General features: G+C 40.0%; 1 protein-coding gene across 43 annotated transcripts in view; it reads left to right on the top strand.

The window, feature by feature from the left end:
- Positions 1-15,543, top strand: part of ank3a (ankyrin 3a) — a 135,730-nt gene that overhangs the window by 99,583 nt on the left and 20,604 nt on the right. For 17 of the 43 annotated variants that reach the window (XM_055018624.1, XM_055018623.1, XM_055018630.1 and 14 more), the window contains 13 exons: positions 2,939-3,041; positions 4,442-4,551; positions 5,432-5,464; positions 6,339-6,563; positions 6,663-6,817; positions 7,131-7,342; positions 7,591-7,798; positions 8,137-8,233; positions 10,429-10,657; positions 10,811-10,936; positions 12,145-12,267; positions 12,812-12,838; positions 14,257-14,338. In XM_055018624.1, the coding sequence (XP_054874599.1) occupies positions 2,939-3,041; positions 4,442-4,551; positions 5,432-5,464; positions 6,339-6,563; positions 6,663-6,817; positions 7,131-7,342; positions 7,591-7,798; positions 8,137-8,233; positions 10,429-10,657; positions 10,811-10,936; positions 12,145-12,267; positions 12,812-12,838; positions 14,257-14,338 (1,730 nt within the window). Of the gene's footprint in view, positions 1-688; positions 701-2,938; positions 3,042-3,756; positions 3,808-4,441; positions 4,552-5,431; positions 5,465-6,338; positions 6,564-6,662; positions 6,818-7,130; positions 7,343-7,590; positions 7,799-8,136; positions 8,234-10,428; positions 10,658-10,810; positions 10,937-12,144; positions 12,268-12,811; positions 12,839-14,256; positions 14,339-15,543 lie in introns of all 43 variants that reach the window. The other 26 variants (XM_055018656.1, XM_055018621.1, XM_055018644.1 and 23 more) reach the window with 13 other exon arrangements.

Below are 15,543 nucleotides of genomic sequence, written 5' to 3'. Positions count from 1 at the left end.
GACTCACACACTACTTTATATTAAATAACTCAGAAAGCCTTGGAGTCTGGCCAGACTTTTCTTCAGGAGGAAATGACATCATGTGGAGCAGGTCATGTGATCTGGAATTAACACACTTCGTTAGTTAGTGTGTATTAATAAGTGATTGTATCCATAATAAATAATTATGGAATTTGTAAAGACATGATCATAATGAACGTAAAAAAAAAAATCACTTTTTTACTTTTAATAAAAATGTATGCAAGATATGTCCCATGGACTTCAAAAGTCCCTCAAATATACATTGACCCACACATACACTAGTGGAAAAGTTTGTCAGCTGAAACAGTGTTTAAATTTGTTGACATGTCTCTTTGCAGGATGCTGTGAAGTGTATAAACTAATTTATTGATCAATGAATGTGTGATGCTGAGCGAGTTCTTTCCTTTTTTCCTTACCTTTCCGTTTATGACATCGACATTGCATGGTTTGCTTTTCAACTGGGCTGCATAAACACAAACTCATGTGAGAACCCGAGACGAATTTGGTGCATTTAGTAGCGTGCAAACCATGCAAAAGCACAGCATCAATGTCATACGGTTAAAAAAAAGAAAGCCACATCATGCTCGAATGTCTTCCAAATGCTTTGCTTTTCACTCTTCTATTTTGCTCTTTTCCTTGTTTTCCTGCACCCTGTCCCTCATTCTAGCCCTAGAATCAGGTAAGAAAAGCAGCAGTAGTTGTAGTAGCAGTAATAGTAGGCAATATTAGCTGTGATTGGTGTTTCCTTCCCCTGTGTGACTCCCTGAATTAGTGTTTAACCCCCCAACCATCCACCCATAAAACCTCTAACCCAAACCACCACTCATCCATCGTACGTCTGTGTCATCCAGTGTTTGTGATAGTAGACTTGTCTAGTTGTTGTTGTCATGTTTTGAGATCATCATCTCCATTTTGGCCGATCCACCACTCACCATGTTTTCTCATCACTCTAACAAAAATCATCATATCTGCAAAATGGAAAATGTCTGTATTTTTTTTGAAGCAGGTGTGGAAAAGAGGCAGAAGTGGTGCTTTGTATAGCCTTGTGGACTAATCCCCTGACATTTTTGATGTGGCTTGTTCTTAAGCAGCACTTCTTTGTATTTTTTTGGAGTGTCGCTAAAAGTGTAACTTCCAGGGATCAAACACATCTTTTTGTTAATAATCCATCTCGTTTATGGACTTTATTTAGATGCCAGTAATTGGAGACGACTTAGGAATTATTCGGGATGATTGTTGCTGTGAAATTATGGTTTGCAGAGATGGAAACTTTAGAAATCCACTTACTGACACTCAGGCGACACATACTCATAGACGGGACGCATAGATGGACGCTCAGTTGTCTCTTTGAGGCCTCACTGATGCCTTTTTAAAACCCACCAATGTATCCCTGCAAATGCTAGATCAAAAAAGAGCAGTGTAGTTTGAATGTGAATAGGAATCAATAGAGAGGTGTGGGAAGGGGACGGAGGGATGAATGTAGCAAGATAGAGAAGAAAGTCTTCATTTGAGTGGAGAGTGCAGAGTATTACTGCAGCAACATGCCTCTAAAATGGAGCGAGTGGAAGAGATGATGGGGCATCGCAAAGAAGAATGTCATGCAGAAGGAGACAATAAAGAGGACGAGTGAGGGGGACGAAAAACAGAGAAGGAAAATAGAACATCAGGGATGTTTATGGGGTGAAGAGGAGGATGGACGGAATGAGAAAGAGGGGAGGAAGCTGTGAAGAACAAACAGGGTTTTGGGTGAGAACAGAGGAGAAAGTGGGGAGGTCGAGGGGGGGGGAGCTAGCGCTGCGCTGCCATGCCAGCGAGTCCATTCAGTCCACACAGAGTTGCTTGGTAACTTCGATGGTGGGGTAGGCAGGCTCTGCTGAATAAAGGGCTTCTCTCTGTGCTGAATAGTGTGCCCACTCAAACACGCTGAGCTCTGCATTTCCCCCCACCCTCCCTCGCTCACCCGTCCTCCCCCCTTTTGCACTCACATGCATGGCGCATCAATACACACATACAGTATACACTCAGAGAGAGTCAGGGAGAGACTTGTCGGCTTTGTCGGCTGGGTATTATACCATTTTCCGAGCCCCTAATCGTGTGCAAACATGCAAAAAAACGCACTATTTAAAGGCCAAAACACACAATAACATATTTGAAGTGACTGAGGAGTCATTTTTGCTCTTCTGCACTGATCAAATCCTTGTAGCGAAAAAAAAAAAACCAAGAGGAGTCTACAGCACCACATTGAGCCCAAGAGGCTGCAAAAATAGGCACACTTCACCACACACAACCATAAAGCGGACTGCAGCAAGACGGATAGAAAAGACCAGTTTCCCTTTTTGTGTTTTGCTGCTCTGAAACAGGTCGAGGTCAGCTAATCTTAGAATAAAGACGTGTCAGTCTTTGAGCTCAAGTCGGATTAACGGTTGAAATACCTCTGAGGAAATCTTTTGCTGTCATTAACACAAGATCTACGCAGATTTGTCAACTTTACTCTCTCACCTGCCAGCCAGGTGCCAATCCGGTCCACTGAACTGTCATATTTCATCATTTAGACACTTAGTTGCATCTGTGTTCGTGACACAACCACACTGTCATGTAGAAATAGTCATAACAGCAGTCTTTGCTTTCTTCCAGTCTGCCAACTTCTCCTCTTCGCCTCTATCTCTTAATGCAAACATACTGACCACACTGTGACTCTCATTTCCATCTCTGAATAACCTGCTGCAGTATCTGATCCTTGTTTAAATGCGGGCTCTTCCGCCTTCCTACTTTTGGACTCCTTTTGTCCAGAACAGTACAAACTCGGTTCCCTGGAGGTTGCATGTAGTAATGGATTCCTTGCTTTTTGTTTTATGCCGTGTTCCCCTGCCCGTCACTTGTTGTTGCCCGCGGCGCTGGGTTGCATGGTAACATGTAGCCTCCGCTCCTTCAGTTCGGATAGGTCCAACACACTCAACCGGAGCTCCTTCGCTCGGGACAGCATGATGATTGAGGAAATTCTGGCCCCCACAAAGGACACGGTAAGATCAGTTTCCTACCATCCTTTTCATCCTTTGTGTCTATTTTCCACTATTTGTCACCCTCTTTTCTCCCAGTCTGGTTCTTTCTTTGGTACCTTTTACTGTGTGCTTTTCAAACTTTCTGTCAATGGCCTGATAAAAAACACAGGCTGGGTAGATTAAAGCAAGGAGCAGGGTGGCTTTACTTGTCTTGCACAAAGGTCATAACAGAAGTAGTGTTAATGCCAGGCCTGCTTTTGCCAAAGTGCTGAGGGTGAGTGTATAGCACCTCGACGAAGAGTTTATTCAAACCTAAGGGCTTTGAGAGGCCCCCGTTTGCTTTCTCATGGAAAACCGCAGTGCTCTGCAGACTTCATCCTGCCTGTCTTGTGCTTGTTTTGGTGGTGAGAATAAAAACAGAAACTGTAACCACTTAGATTCAATAGCGATATTCACAGTATACTGTTAGATCTAACATCACCCAGGATCTTAAATTATTAATAACCACAATATGCACATTATAAAATATCTCTTATCTGCTACATTAACGGGTGAAGCTTCAGCTGCAGCCATCTATAGTTTGAATGTAGATCCCTATATCATTGGATGATCTCATCATCATGTTTTCTTTGGTGTAAATGTAATCCTTCAGTGGAACAAATCACCATAAATCCATGTGCCTGGACCACATAGAGCCCTCAGTACAACTTCTGAACTGTCTTTCTTCTCCCTTAAGCTTCAGAGTGTCTGTAAAGACATTTCCTACTTGGTTGATCCGCTCAATAAGGTATAAATGTTGATGGATGTCTGACTCATTCGTCAGTTTTGTTGGTTTCCAGTCACTGTCACATTGGTCTGGCTTTCATTTCTCTTCAGTTTTTGTATATTTGTTTGTTTTGGGTCTCTGCCATTGTCGTCTCTTCCATTCATGCTGTGTTTAGTGAACGTTCGTTCCCATGCTCCTTTCAGTCTACATGAGCCTCATGAATCACTGTTGACATGCATTTATTAAAGCAAGTTTCCAGTTTGTGAGCATAATTGTTGCATGTTATTGTTGCTCATTTCATTGTCTGACCACTGCAAAATCATAGTAAGAGATGTACTGGATGTTTCTGGATGTTACTTATTGTGTTTTTTTGTCCTGACTGTGGGGAGACTGTGGACAGTCTTCACAAATGTAGAACTAGAGGCTGTTAAAGCTCATTGTTTCATACCATGCATGACAAAAGAGTCAAGAAAAAAGATGGGAGGGACACGTCTACTCAGTGATTTATCTGTTGTCGATCTTTCTCATCTCCTCCATCTTATCTTTACTCCTTTTTATCTTTATTCTTCTGCTCCTTTCTTCACCTTACCCTGCTCTTAAATCACTTATTATTCCTCTTCTCTTCACGTCTATCTTTGGGTCCTCTTCTCCTCAGCACCTTGCTGTGACCAGAGACTACAGTTCGGAGTGTATGCGACGCTACAGCTGGACTCCTGACACCATGGACCACAGCCACAACACTGTGTCCAGCCCCATTCACTCCGGGTAAGAACAGCTGTTCCGTCTCATCCGATCTGCCAGCATACATTTACCAGCATGTAGACGTTTCGAGCAAATGCAAAAGCTATCGAGTGCGTGTGTATATACAGACACATAGTGCATGCACATCCATAGAACTATTGCAGAAATCACACATTTTTATATGCTTACTGCACAAAACTGTATTGTTTTTTGTTCTCCTCCCCGCCAAAGAGTCAATATTCAGCAAACCCTGCAGCACTGATGCAGACAAGGTGCAGGGCTGTGGGATTTCTGCAGTGCCGCTGCTTTACACATTACATTACAGCACACACTTCATCCTCTAAAGCCCTCATGTCATACCATAAGTCTGGAGACACGGTCCAGAAGTCCCCCCCCCCCCCCCCTGTTCCCTGACATCCTGCTATTTCTGCCATTACAGACACAAACTCCAGGCTCTGCGTGAGCTCATGATACAGCAGCTCGTGTGTCCCTTTTGCATAAGCCGATAACATTTCGCTTTCATGTCATTCGCACACTTTGAATATATGACATCATAAAGTGTTAAGGTCTGCTTTAAATAGACAGTGCTGTCTTTGCACCGAGCTTAATTGAAAACTTCTTTGGTGTTACTGGGATCTGTCATGTGCAGTTTTTGGTTCTTTATTTCTATTTTTGACTCATTATTATCCCCTGTGAGTTTTGTGTGTCTATTTATAATATTTCCATCATCGTCATGTGTCTTTATTTATTCTGTTTCCCCTTGATTTTTTTTTTCCTACCCAGGTAGTTTTTCTGTCATCTTCGGTAGTTGTTTCAGATCCCAGCAGTGATTGTGAAACATTGATACTAAAACTAGGTTCTGGGGGTTTGCCTCCTGCATTGTCTCCATGTGTTTATTTTGCAGCTTCTCCTCCCCGCTCCCTCAGTATGACTCCAGGTGATGACTGAGTTCGCTGCTTTCACCCATGATGCCGCAGTGATGTCACTCACTTCCTCCACCTCTGTCTCCCTCTCATCTCGTCACTGTCTCTCCTCTCTCCAGTCTGTGCTCGTCTCATCTGTGTGGTCTGGTGGTGTTTCATTTGCACTGCTTAGATAGTAGAAGTGTGTAGTCGACGTGTTTGGGAGTCTTTCATTGATGTGCCATCTCTCTCTCACTCTCTCACATCTGTGGTAAAACCTTACAGGGATGTTTGTAACATACAGTTAAGAAAGAGAAAGCGCAGAACTAATAACTTCTCGTTTGGTTTTAGTCAGTTCATAAAAACTGCGCAACCAGACTTATCTGTGCCTGCACCCAACCCCATCCTTACATTTGTTTCATTGATTATATTAACAGGATGCTAAAACATGCTCTTAATTTGAAGGATAGGACACCCTACGTAGGTGAAACATTTGTGCAGGTGTTTAATATTTGATCACTGAACGCTGCTTTAGAGTTGCTGAATCTTTGCCAACAATCTCACCTTCAGCCTCAGAACCGGAAACTAAACTTTCTGCAGCTTCATTAGCACCCTGTTTAGTTTCAGACAATGTTTAATGTTCTAAATCGAGGCAAGTGAAGGTGAGAACTGCCAAGTTTCAGAACTCAAAGCATCTTTTTTTTCCCCTCTTTCTATCGTCCTGTCTCTTTCTCTATCTCTGTTCTTATTTTTTTATTCAAACTTCTGTCTTTTCCTTTCTTTATTTGGGTGTACGGTGATCACAGCATGGGAATCGTCCTCCTCACTTGTGTCCGTGGCTTCAGTCTATCTTTCTCTTCTCTTAGCTCCTTTTTTCCTTCTCTGAAGTTGTGCTTTTTAACGTTGCAGGTTCTTGGTCAGTTTCATGGTGGACGCTCGTGGGGGTTCGATGAGAGGCAGCCGCCACAACGGCATGCGCATCATCATCCCTCCCAGGAAGTGCACAGCGCCCACGCGGATCACCTGCCGCCTGGCCAAAAGGCACAAGCTGGCCTACCCCCCGCCCATGGTGGAGGGAGAGGGGCTGGTGAGCCGGCTGGTGGAGGTCGGACCAGCTGGGGCTCAGTTCCTCGGGTAGGGGGCAGTGGTTGAATGAAGATTTCCTAATATGTGTTTGAAATCCTGACCCTGAGAGTGCAGCTAATTAAAATTATATTCTATTTTCCCTTTCAGTCCTGTGATTGTGGAGATCCCTCATTTCGGTTCGATGCGGGGCAAAGAGAGGGAGCTGATTGTGTTGAGGAGTGACAACGGTGACACGTGGAAGGAGCACCAGTCCGACGCCAGTCCAGAAGACCTCACTGAGCTGCTGGGTGGAATGGATGAAGGTAAAGTGAAGGTTATTCAGTGTGGTCCAGCATTTACCAACAATAGTTAGTATTAAAGTTTTTAGTCTGGCTGAAGGTGAACTGAACCACTTAGAAAAACCTACATGACATCACCCAGGGCTGTATGTCAGCTGGTGACCTAAAAAACAGATTTTCATCCATTTTCTTTTTCATTCAAGGTACTGAGCCAGTTTAGTGTGTAATCACATTATATATTTAAAAGCATTTATTTAGTCAGAATTTGTATTTAGAGACTACAGTCGTTTAAATGTTGCTTCAAATCACAGCTATGAAATAATTTTTTCTGGCTCAGAGCTGGACAGTCCTGCCGAGTTGGAGAAGAAGCGCATTTGCCGCATCATCACCAGAGATTTTCCGCAGTATTTCGCAGTGGTGTCACGGATCAAACAGGAGTCCAACCACATGGGTCCAGACGGAGGCGTCCTGTCCAGCAGCACCGTGCCCATGGTCCAGGCCTCGTTCCCACAGGGGGCGCTCACCAAGAAGATCCGTGTTGGCCTGCAGGTACAGTGGGACTCCTGGGATCAGCTCAAATTTAATCTGTTCCATGACTCTGCTTTTTTTTTTTTCTTTGCTAACGCAGCCCACTGGCTTATTATTTATTTATACCTGACCTATTTTTGGTTGAATTTCGGATTCTGTCTGACATGCCTGGATCCTTCAGTTTGATAGAAAATTCAGGAAAAGGTCTGACTGAGCATTTCTCGAAGTTGAACCAATGGAATAAGTTGGTGTCTGTCTTCTCTGTGTAGGCCCAGCCGGTGCCGGATGACATGGCGAGGGCCGTCCTTGGCAACAGAGCCACCTTCAGCCCCATCGTCACCGTAGAGCCGAGGAGGAGGAAGTTCCACAAGCCGATCACCATGACGATCCCCGTCCCCCCTAGATCGGCGGAAGGCCATCCCAGCGGCCACCGAGGCGACGCTGCACCGTGTCTGCGTCTGCTCTGCAGCATCACAGGCAAGTAGACGGGTAGAGAACTAGAGCATGACGACACTGAAGCTCTCCAAATCGCCCCTGCAGGTCTAACCGAGGTCCAAATTACGTAATAAAAACAGTCACTGCATTGTGTTGCATTTGTTAGATTTGTGGCACCAGACATATTTTTTAATCCATTCATTATACATGAGTCACTCTGAATTGAAAAGCCCGAGCTACATCATGTCTACTTAGATGTCAGAGTCCGCTAGTCGATAGAAAGAAGATGAAGGACGGAGAAGATAAAAGGACGAGGGTTCTGAAAGCTAAATAAACCGACCAGGCTGGTGAGCTCATTCTTTGGCCGCTGTTTCCTACAGGAGGAACGTCCCCTGCACAGTGGGAGGACATCACAGGAACCACACCTCTGTCCTTTGTGACCGACTGTGTCTCCTTCACCACAAATGTGTCGGCCAGGTGAGACTCACACACACAAACTTTATACACAGTAGACCAGAGCTGGATGTGACGAATACAAATGAGTATTTTGAATGCAACACATTCTCATTTCTAAATAAGCAATCTAAGCTATCTGTTGATTCCTTGTTCAACTGCTGCAGCAAAATAGGTTAGAGGTGCTCTGACAGTTCATAATTAATTTCCAACATATCAAAAATATTCAAAATATTTTCTGGTTCCAGTTCCCAAATGTGGACAGTTTCTGTTTTCATCTTTTATCACAATGTCTTTATCTTATGAAGTTGACATTTGTAGATGTCATCTTGGTCATACGTATTTTCCCTAGGCTTCAAGTGATGAAGTAAAAAAATTAGACAGATTAATTGATGATGAAAATAATCATATATAGTATATTCAGATTGCTGGCTGTGTAGTAGAACACTATGAAAGCACTACAATGTTTTTGTATTTTTGCTAAACTGAGTTACTTATTTATTTTCAGCTGTAGTGAAATAAAATATAAGGAAAACCTATATGGAATTTAAATTTAGGTAACATTTTGTGCACTATTTGGTTCACTGTTGTGTCCTCATGAGAATTACTCATATTTTCCTTGAATAGTAAAGCAGCTTCTTATAGCTTTGAATATGAAGAAAGTGCATGCTGGTCTTATTTCAGATGCAACAATTATGCAATCAAAAGAAAACACTTCTGGCAGTATGTACATGATTAAATATGTCAAATTTCAAGCAAAAATGCCAAACATGTAATCCTGTTTTCTGATTTTTTATGAAACAAATATCAAGTTGAGACAGGATGTGACAGATTAATCGATAATGAGAGTAACAGTTATTTGCAAATCTCATCCTACCATTCAGAAAATTATGAGGGTCAATATATAATTGAGGGACTTTTGAAGTCTATGGGATATATCTTGCATACATTTTTGTTAAAAGTAAAACAAACTAATGTCTTTTATGTTCATTATGATCATGTCTTTACAAATTCCATAATTATTTATTATGGAAACAATCATTTATTTAAAAAAATACTGGATATCACTAAAATGTCACCTAAATAACCGTCCAAATTTAACAACCACCTTCTGTGTGCCTTTTATTAAACTCAAACAATTTCTTTTTTGGCAATATATCAAATTTTATATAAAAAATAACAAATCGTATCTGTGTCCAAGAAATCACTTTCATCTAAGTTCCCCATTACAAAAACACCTCTCAGGGAGGTGTGTTAATTCCAGATCACATGACCTGCTCCACATGATGTCATTTCCTCCTGAAGAAAAGTCTGGCCAGACTCCAAGGCTTTCTGAGTTATTTAATATAAAGTAGTGTGTGAGTCAAGTGTGGAATTATGGCATGTCAACAGGTTTACTACAATATCTTTATAAATAACTTTCAATTTCAATTTTACTTCATTGTATACATAATATTTTAGAAAAATCTTTCTGTAAAAATGCCTGAAAACAGCAAAAATGTCAACTATGATACATGTCAACTATGTTTAAAAAAAAAGTCTTGCAATTATATATTGACCCATGACAAGTTAAGTAAGTTTAAAACACTGCCAAGAGAACATCTCAGTAGACCTCAAAATAGTGACAGAAGACCCAAATAGCAATGAGAAGCTTCAAATCAAATCATATCCATTTTCTACCTCAATCATCAGAATTCTATTGTTTCCTTTTTTCCAATCATTTCTCTTCACTTCAGGAGAGTCCGTCTTATCTCAACTTTCTCCAATTTATTGAATCAAAGTTGATACTTTATAGTTTATTTTATCTTTGACTGTCTTCTTTTCTGTGTCCCTACTGTCGGGGCTACACTTTGCAAATTTATCCAAGTGATTTGAAGTCACATCATCCATACATTGCTGAATGTTGAGCGAGTGAACTTCTTGTTTACAGTACGCAGGGTCATAAACTTTCCTTCTAACTACATTTGTATCATGTGGTGAATGTGCAGCCTGGTATTAACAGAGCACTGTTTGGTTCACTGTAATTAGATTCCTACATGGCTGTCATGTGTCTGTGTGTACCTTTGAAAGAAAGGACTTGGTTACTTATTACTTACAATGCCGTCTTACACCACAGTGTTGCATCCCTGTGACACGTGTGACACAAAAACAGCTTCAGTTTCTTTTCATGCGTTTTTACCCCCTTCTTTACATCTCTTCTTACCTCCTTCCCTCCTCAGGTTCTGGCTCGCAGACTGTCACCAGATTCCTGAGACGGTGAGTCTAGCGTCTCAGTTATACCGGGAGCTGATCTGCGTGCCGTACCTGGCCAAGTTTGTGGTGTTCGCCAAGATGAACGACGTCATCGAGGCTCGGCTGCGCTGCTTCTGCATGACGGACGACAAGGTGGACAAGACGCTCGAGCAGCAGGAGAACTTTGAGGAAGTGGCCCGGAGCAAAGACATCGAGGTGGGGTTGCGTTGACATGCAAACATTATACGAGACTAATAAAGAACTAACCGACAAATGAATAAACCCTGGTATACATCTATGCAATAAAATATCAGTTTCAGCAGCCTTTTCTCCACAATGATGACATTTCTGGTCGATGCACTTCTGTAGGTTCTGGAGGGCAAGCCTATCCATGTGGACTGCTATGGCAACCTGTCCCCTCTCGCCAAAAGTGGGCAGCAGTTGGTTTTTAACTTCTACTCCTTCAAGGAAAACAGGCTTCCTTTCAATGTGAAGGTATAAAATATATTTCTCGTATCACCCTCTCCGTCTGCTAGCATGTGGGTCAACATATAATTGCGGGACTTTTTGTAACATAGTTGACAGGTATCATAGTTGACATTTTTGCTGTTTTCAGGCCTAAAATCAACACCACATGGCATTTTTACAGAAAGATTCTTCTAAATGTTAAATATACAATTGAGTAAAATTGAAATTGAAAGTTATTTCTAAAGATATTGTAGTAAACCTGTTGACATGTGATAAATACACACTTGACTCACACACTATTTTATATTAAATAACTCAGAAAGCCTTGGAGTCTTGCCAGTCTTTTCTTCAGGAGGAAATGACATCATGTGGAGCAGGTCATGTGATCTGGAATTAACACACTTCCTTGAGAGTTGTTTTTGTAATGGGGAACTTAGTTGAAAGTGATTTCTTGGACACAGATACAACTAGTTATTTTCCAGATCAAATCTGATAATTTGCCAGAAAAAAAATATCTGTCATGATTATCTCAACTTAATAAAAAGAACACAATCACAACAATTTTTGAATAAACTAATTTTATTATTGTTTCACTAATTAGAAGGTGGTTGTTATTATATTTGGACGGTTATTTAGTTGACATTTTAATGATATCCAGTCATTTTTTAATTAATAAATGATCGTTTCTATAATAAATAATTATGGAAAGACATGATCATAATGAACATAAAAAACTTTTTTTTTTTTTTTTTTTTTAATAAAAATATATGAAAGATATATCCCATGGACTTCAAAAGTCTGTCAATTACATATTGACCCATTTTTTTTGGTATGTTCTTCATTGTGGTCTCCTTTCTGAAGGTGCTTTGTTGATTAAATATTGCCAGAAAGGTTTGTCCTTCCCTCATTAGGTGACATTCATAACAGCAGAAATGTTATTTTGCAGTATCTGATGCATTATACTGTAGAGTTAGGTGAAAGTTACTCATAGGATTCTTTCAGATCAGACAAATCCACTGTTTTTTCTCTGGGTTTTTGACAAGCATGCTAACAAATTCAATGCAGTTACATTTTTATATTTATATCAACAATGCCATATTTGAATTATTAGGATTATGCGATAGGTTGAGGTATAAAATGCAGATGTTTTTCATCCTGGAATTAGAAAAATAAAAGCTTTTTTTTAATACTTTGCATGAGTGTTGATGATGGGATCTTTTCACTGTCTCCTGCAGATCAGAGATATGGGACAGGAGCCATGTGGCCGCCTCTCCTTCCTGAGAGAGCCAAAATCCACAAAAGGCCTTCCACAGACTGCCATATGCAATTTGAATATTACACTGCCAACTCACAAGAAGGTAGGAGGGCCATGTTTGACCTGTTTATCCTTTTTTTTTTAGGTCATATCATGTCATCTCCATGTAAATAAAGACGGAGAGCAATGTTGTCCCGACATCAAGAGAAGCCATTGAAGCTCATTTGGTCCAGAAATGACTGCCTGCTGCTTGTGTCTTTTATTAATGTTAAAGCCTGTGCCAGTCGTAAGACCCCACAACGTACACATGCAGCCACACATGCACATCGTGCTTCGTTCTATTGCCTGGCTCACTGTGGGTACATAAGAATTATGCAAAAAAAAAAACAAAAAAAACCCGATATTGTCATTTGTTTGTTTGTTGTGGTGTTGATTGATCACAAGAAACTGTAATTTGCTTTTGCTTTTGTTACTTTGCTGTTTATTTTCTATTAATCCCATAGATTTTTTCTGATGCATTTTGTTGTTTTTGCTGCTCCATTTTCATCCCCTGAGTTTTCTTTCCACCTCCCTGCTCACTATAACTTCCCTGCTCTCCATTGTGTCATCTCTCTCCCGTTCCTGCAATGCATCTTGGAATACCACAGGATATGGAGTCTGATCCTGATGATGAGGTAAACAGATTCTTCATCATCACATGGAACCGCTTCTTCTTTGTCGTCCCTTTTCGTTGGCTTTACCGCAGACGCTGTAGTAAATACACGCGTTTTTTTTCTGGAGGTTGTGTGTGGAAGATGCTTCTGACCGCATGTGTTCTTACACGTCATTGTTGAAGTGACCCCATGTAGTGCATGAGTGGAAATGGCAGTTTTAACAGCAAAAGGGATTTGTTTATTGTTGTCTCCATCCCAAGTCCAGTGGAGCCAATTGCTGTGCCACATCTCGGCTTGTTTTTCATCTCTATCTTCCTTTCCATACATGTCCAACAGGATCCCATCATTATGTTAACTCATAGGGACTATGGTATCTTTTGTCACCTAAAGATGTAACCCTGACTTTTATTGTTTGTCCAGTTAGTCATTCTTTTGTTGTATTTGGGGTTTCCCTTGTTTTTCCACCTTTGTCCTTGGCCGGTGTGTAACAAGAAGACTAACACTCTCAGCTGCAAGACAAAACATTCATAGAAACCTTGATAAAATGAAGCTAGGGCTGTTTTTATGTTTGACAATTTACATTAAAAGTATGCATTCTACAAAAATAAATAAATAAAATAAATAATTCAGCACCCGAATTATGTTTCATGATAGTTTATAAAAGGAAGAAATTTTCCATCAGTAATTATACATTGCAATTCTAGTGTGATTATGAAGTTAAAGACAGGCGAATAGTAGCACAGTTTGAAAAAAAAATCTGCATTGTTGTCTGAGAGAGACTCAAAGTAAAGTTATGGCATAGAAAATAGACACACTACACTCTCAAGTATCAAGCCAACCTAAACAATTTTACTTGTTAAATACGTAGTAATAATAATAATACTATTAAATAAATTATTAACTACATTCTAACTGAATGTTGACCTGTCTTGTAAACCATGTAATGCAGAATACAAACATTCCTGGAGCCTAATATTGATAATACTGAAATTGATGCAATTATTATACTATTATTGTGCTTTTAATAAGGTGTAATATGACATTAATATTTGATGATAAACTGAGGAACGCATCTTCAAGATAAGACGACATTTCTTTAAAATACCTTACTGAAAGTTTGAATTTTGCTTGTGCTTACTGCTTAGATGGTGAGGGCTGTACAGACAAAGCACATATTGTCTGCAGTCATTTGATTTTAATGCAGTTGACACATGCAGCAAGTGAAGAAGCACAGGGCCAGAGGATAAACTAATGCACACCTGCAGTGCCTCCTTGTGGCAGCACTAACTGCATGCACCGATCCACTAAAAACAGGCAATATTCATCCACTGCACTATCGAAACTAACATTAATATTTAGACCTAATCCTGATAGGGTAGAACCACCTTTCTCCATATTTTTATGTTAAAACATCTTTTGTTCTTTTTTGTTTGTTCCAGACTGAAAAGCCAGAACGACGTCATACCTTTGCCTCCTTAGCTTTGCGTAAGCGCTACAGCTATTTGACCGACCCAGCAGCGAGTGAGTTCCCCGTTTTTACTTACATGAAATTTTTAATTGATTTTAGATATTTATGTAGTTTTAGTGTCTAAAGGTCCCATTATTTAGTGCACATATGTCTTTCATATACGTATGTTACAAAAAGAGATCTACCTGACAAAACATGTTCATCGATCATTTATTCTCACCACCTGACACATACTCTCATATCATCTGTCATTCATCAAACATTTGCATGGTTTACTGTGTTCCGCTTTGCTTAGCCACCCCATGTTGAAAAAAAAATGTCTCCCTGTTTCAATTGTTATATTATTTTACATTTGTGGAAACACTGGGAAACAATGTCTGTCTGATCATTTATCATTTGAACAAAAAATGTTTTAATTCATGTTGAATAAAAATATTCTTTTGAATTGTTCTCATTCTTTTAGTGACCATTTCACTCTTTTATTGGCTTTATGATTGTGTGTGGCTGTGTATAATAATGTGTAACAGGTTGCACTTTACATTAACTTGATTTCCCTTACAGTAGCATTTTTATGTTTTCAACGATTTACAAAATATTGGCATATCTTTCCATGCAAACTGCTTTTAATTTTAGGGCCAGTTTTCATACGGTACTTTGAATTTTGGGGACAGAGACATTTTACTAAATCTAAAGCTGTCTTCACTTTGTTTATTATTTCAGCGTTTCCCATCTGAGTCTTTTATGAAAGAAACGTTTGATTTGACTACATTTAAAACATGTTTACAAGTATGTCTTGAGAAGTGTTGACAAAAGTCTAATCTGAGAGCATTTAAATGTATCTTGGATTGCAGGGCATACTGAACAGCCGGGACTAACTGATTTACCTTTACCTTTCTGTAAAGTGCAACCTCATACTTTATTTTAATCATGACCAAACAAGGTGATATTTTTTTATAAGTTATATACACTTGTGGGGTCATCTGGCATTCAAAATGTACCAAATGAAAGGATAAACACAATTGAATCAAACATGTACACTAAAAGGCACTGTTGCAAGGAGGCAAATAGATTCTGCACATCAAAAGTCAATGGATTTGTATTTTTTGATTATCATGTCATTTTTGTCACCTCTACCACATGTCTTACATTTTTGTTCTTATCTAAGCTTCATTTTGTATCAAGTGTATTTTGTCATTAGTCATCCTCACTTGTCATATGGGCCTTTCTTAGATTTCATGTGTATAATTTTGCCTTGCTG

The sequence above is a fragment of the Amphiprion ocellaris genome, chromosome 16, assembly GCF_022539595.1.
Source record: "Amphiprion ocellaris isolate individual 3 ecotype Okinawa chromosome 16, ASM2253959v1, whole genome shotgun sequence".
Lineage (NCBI taxonomy): Eukaryota > Metazoa > Chordata > Actinopteri > Pomacentridae > Amphiprion > Amphiprion ocellaris.
Note: the sequence above shows the minus strand (reverse complement) of the source record. Positions and strands in the feature narration are given on the sequence as shown.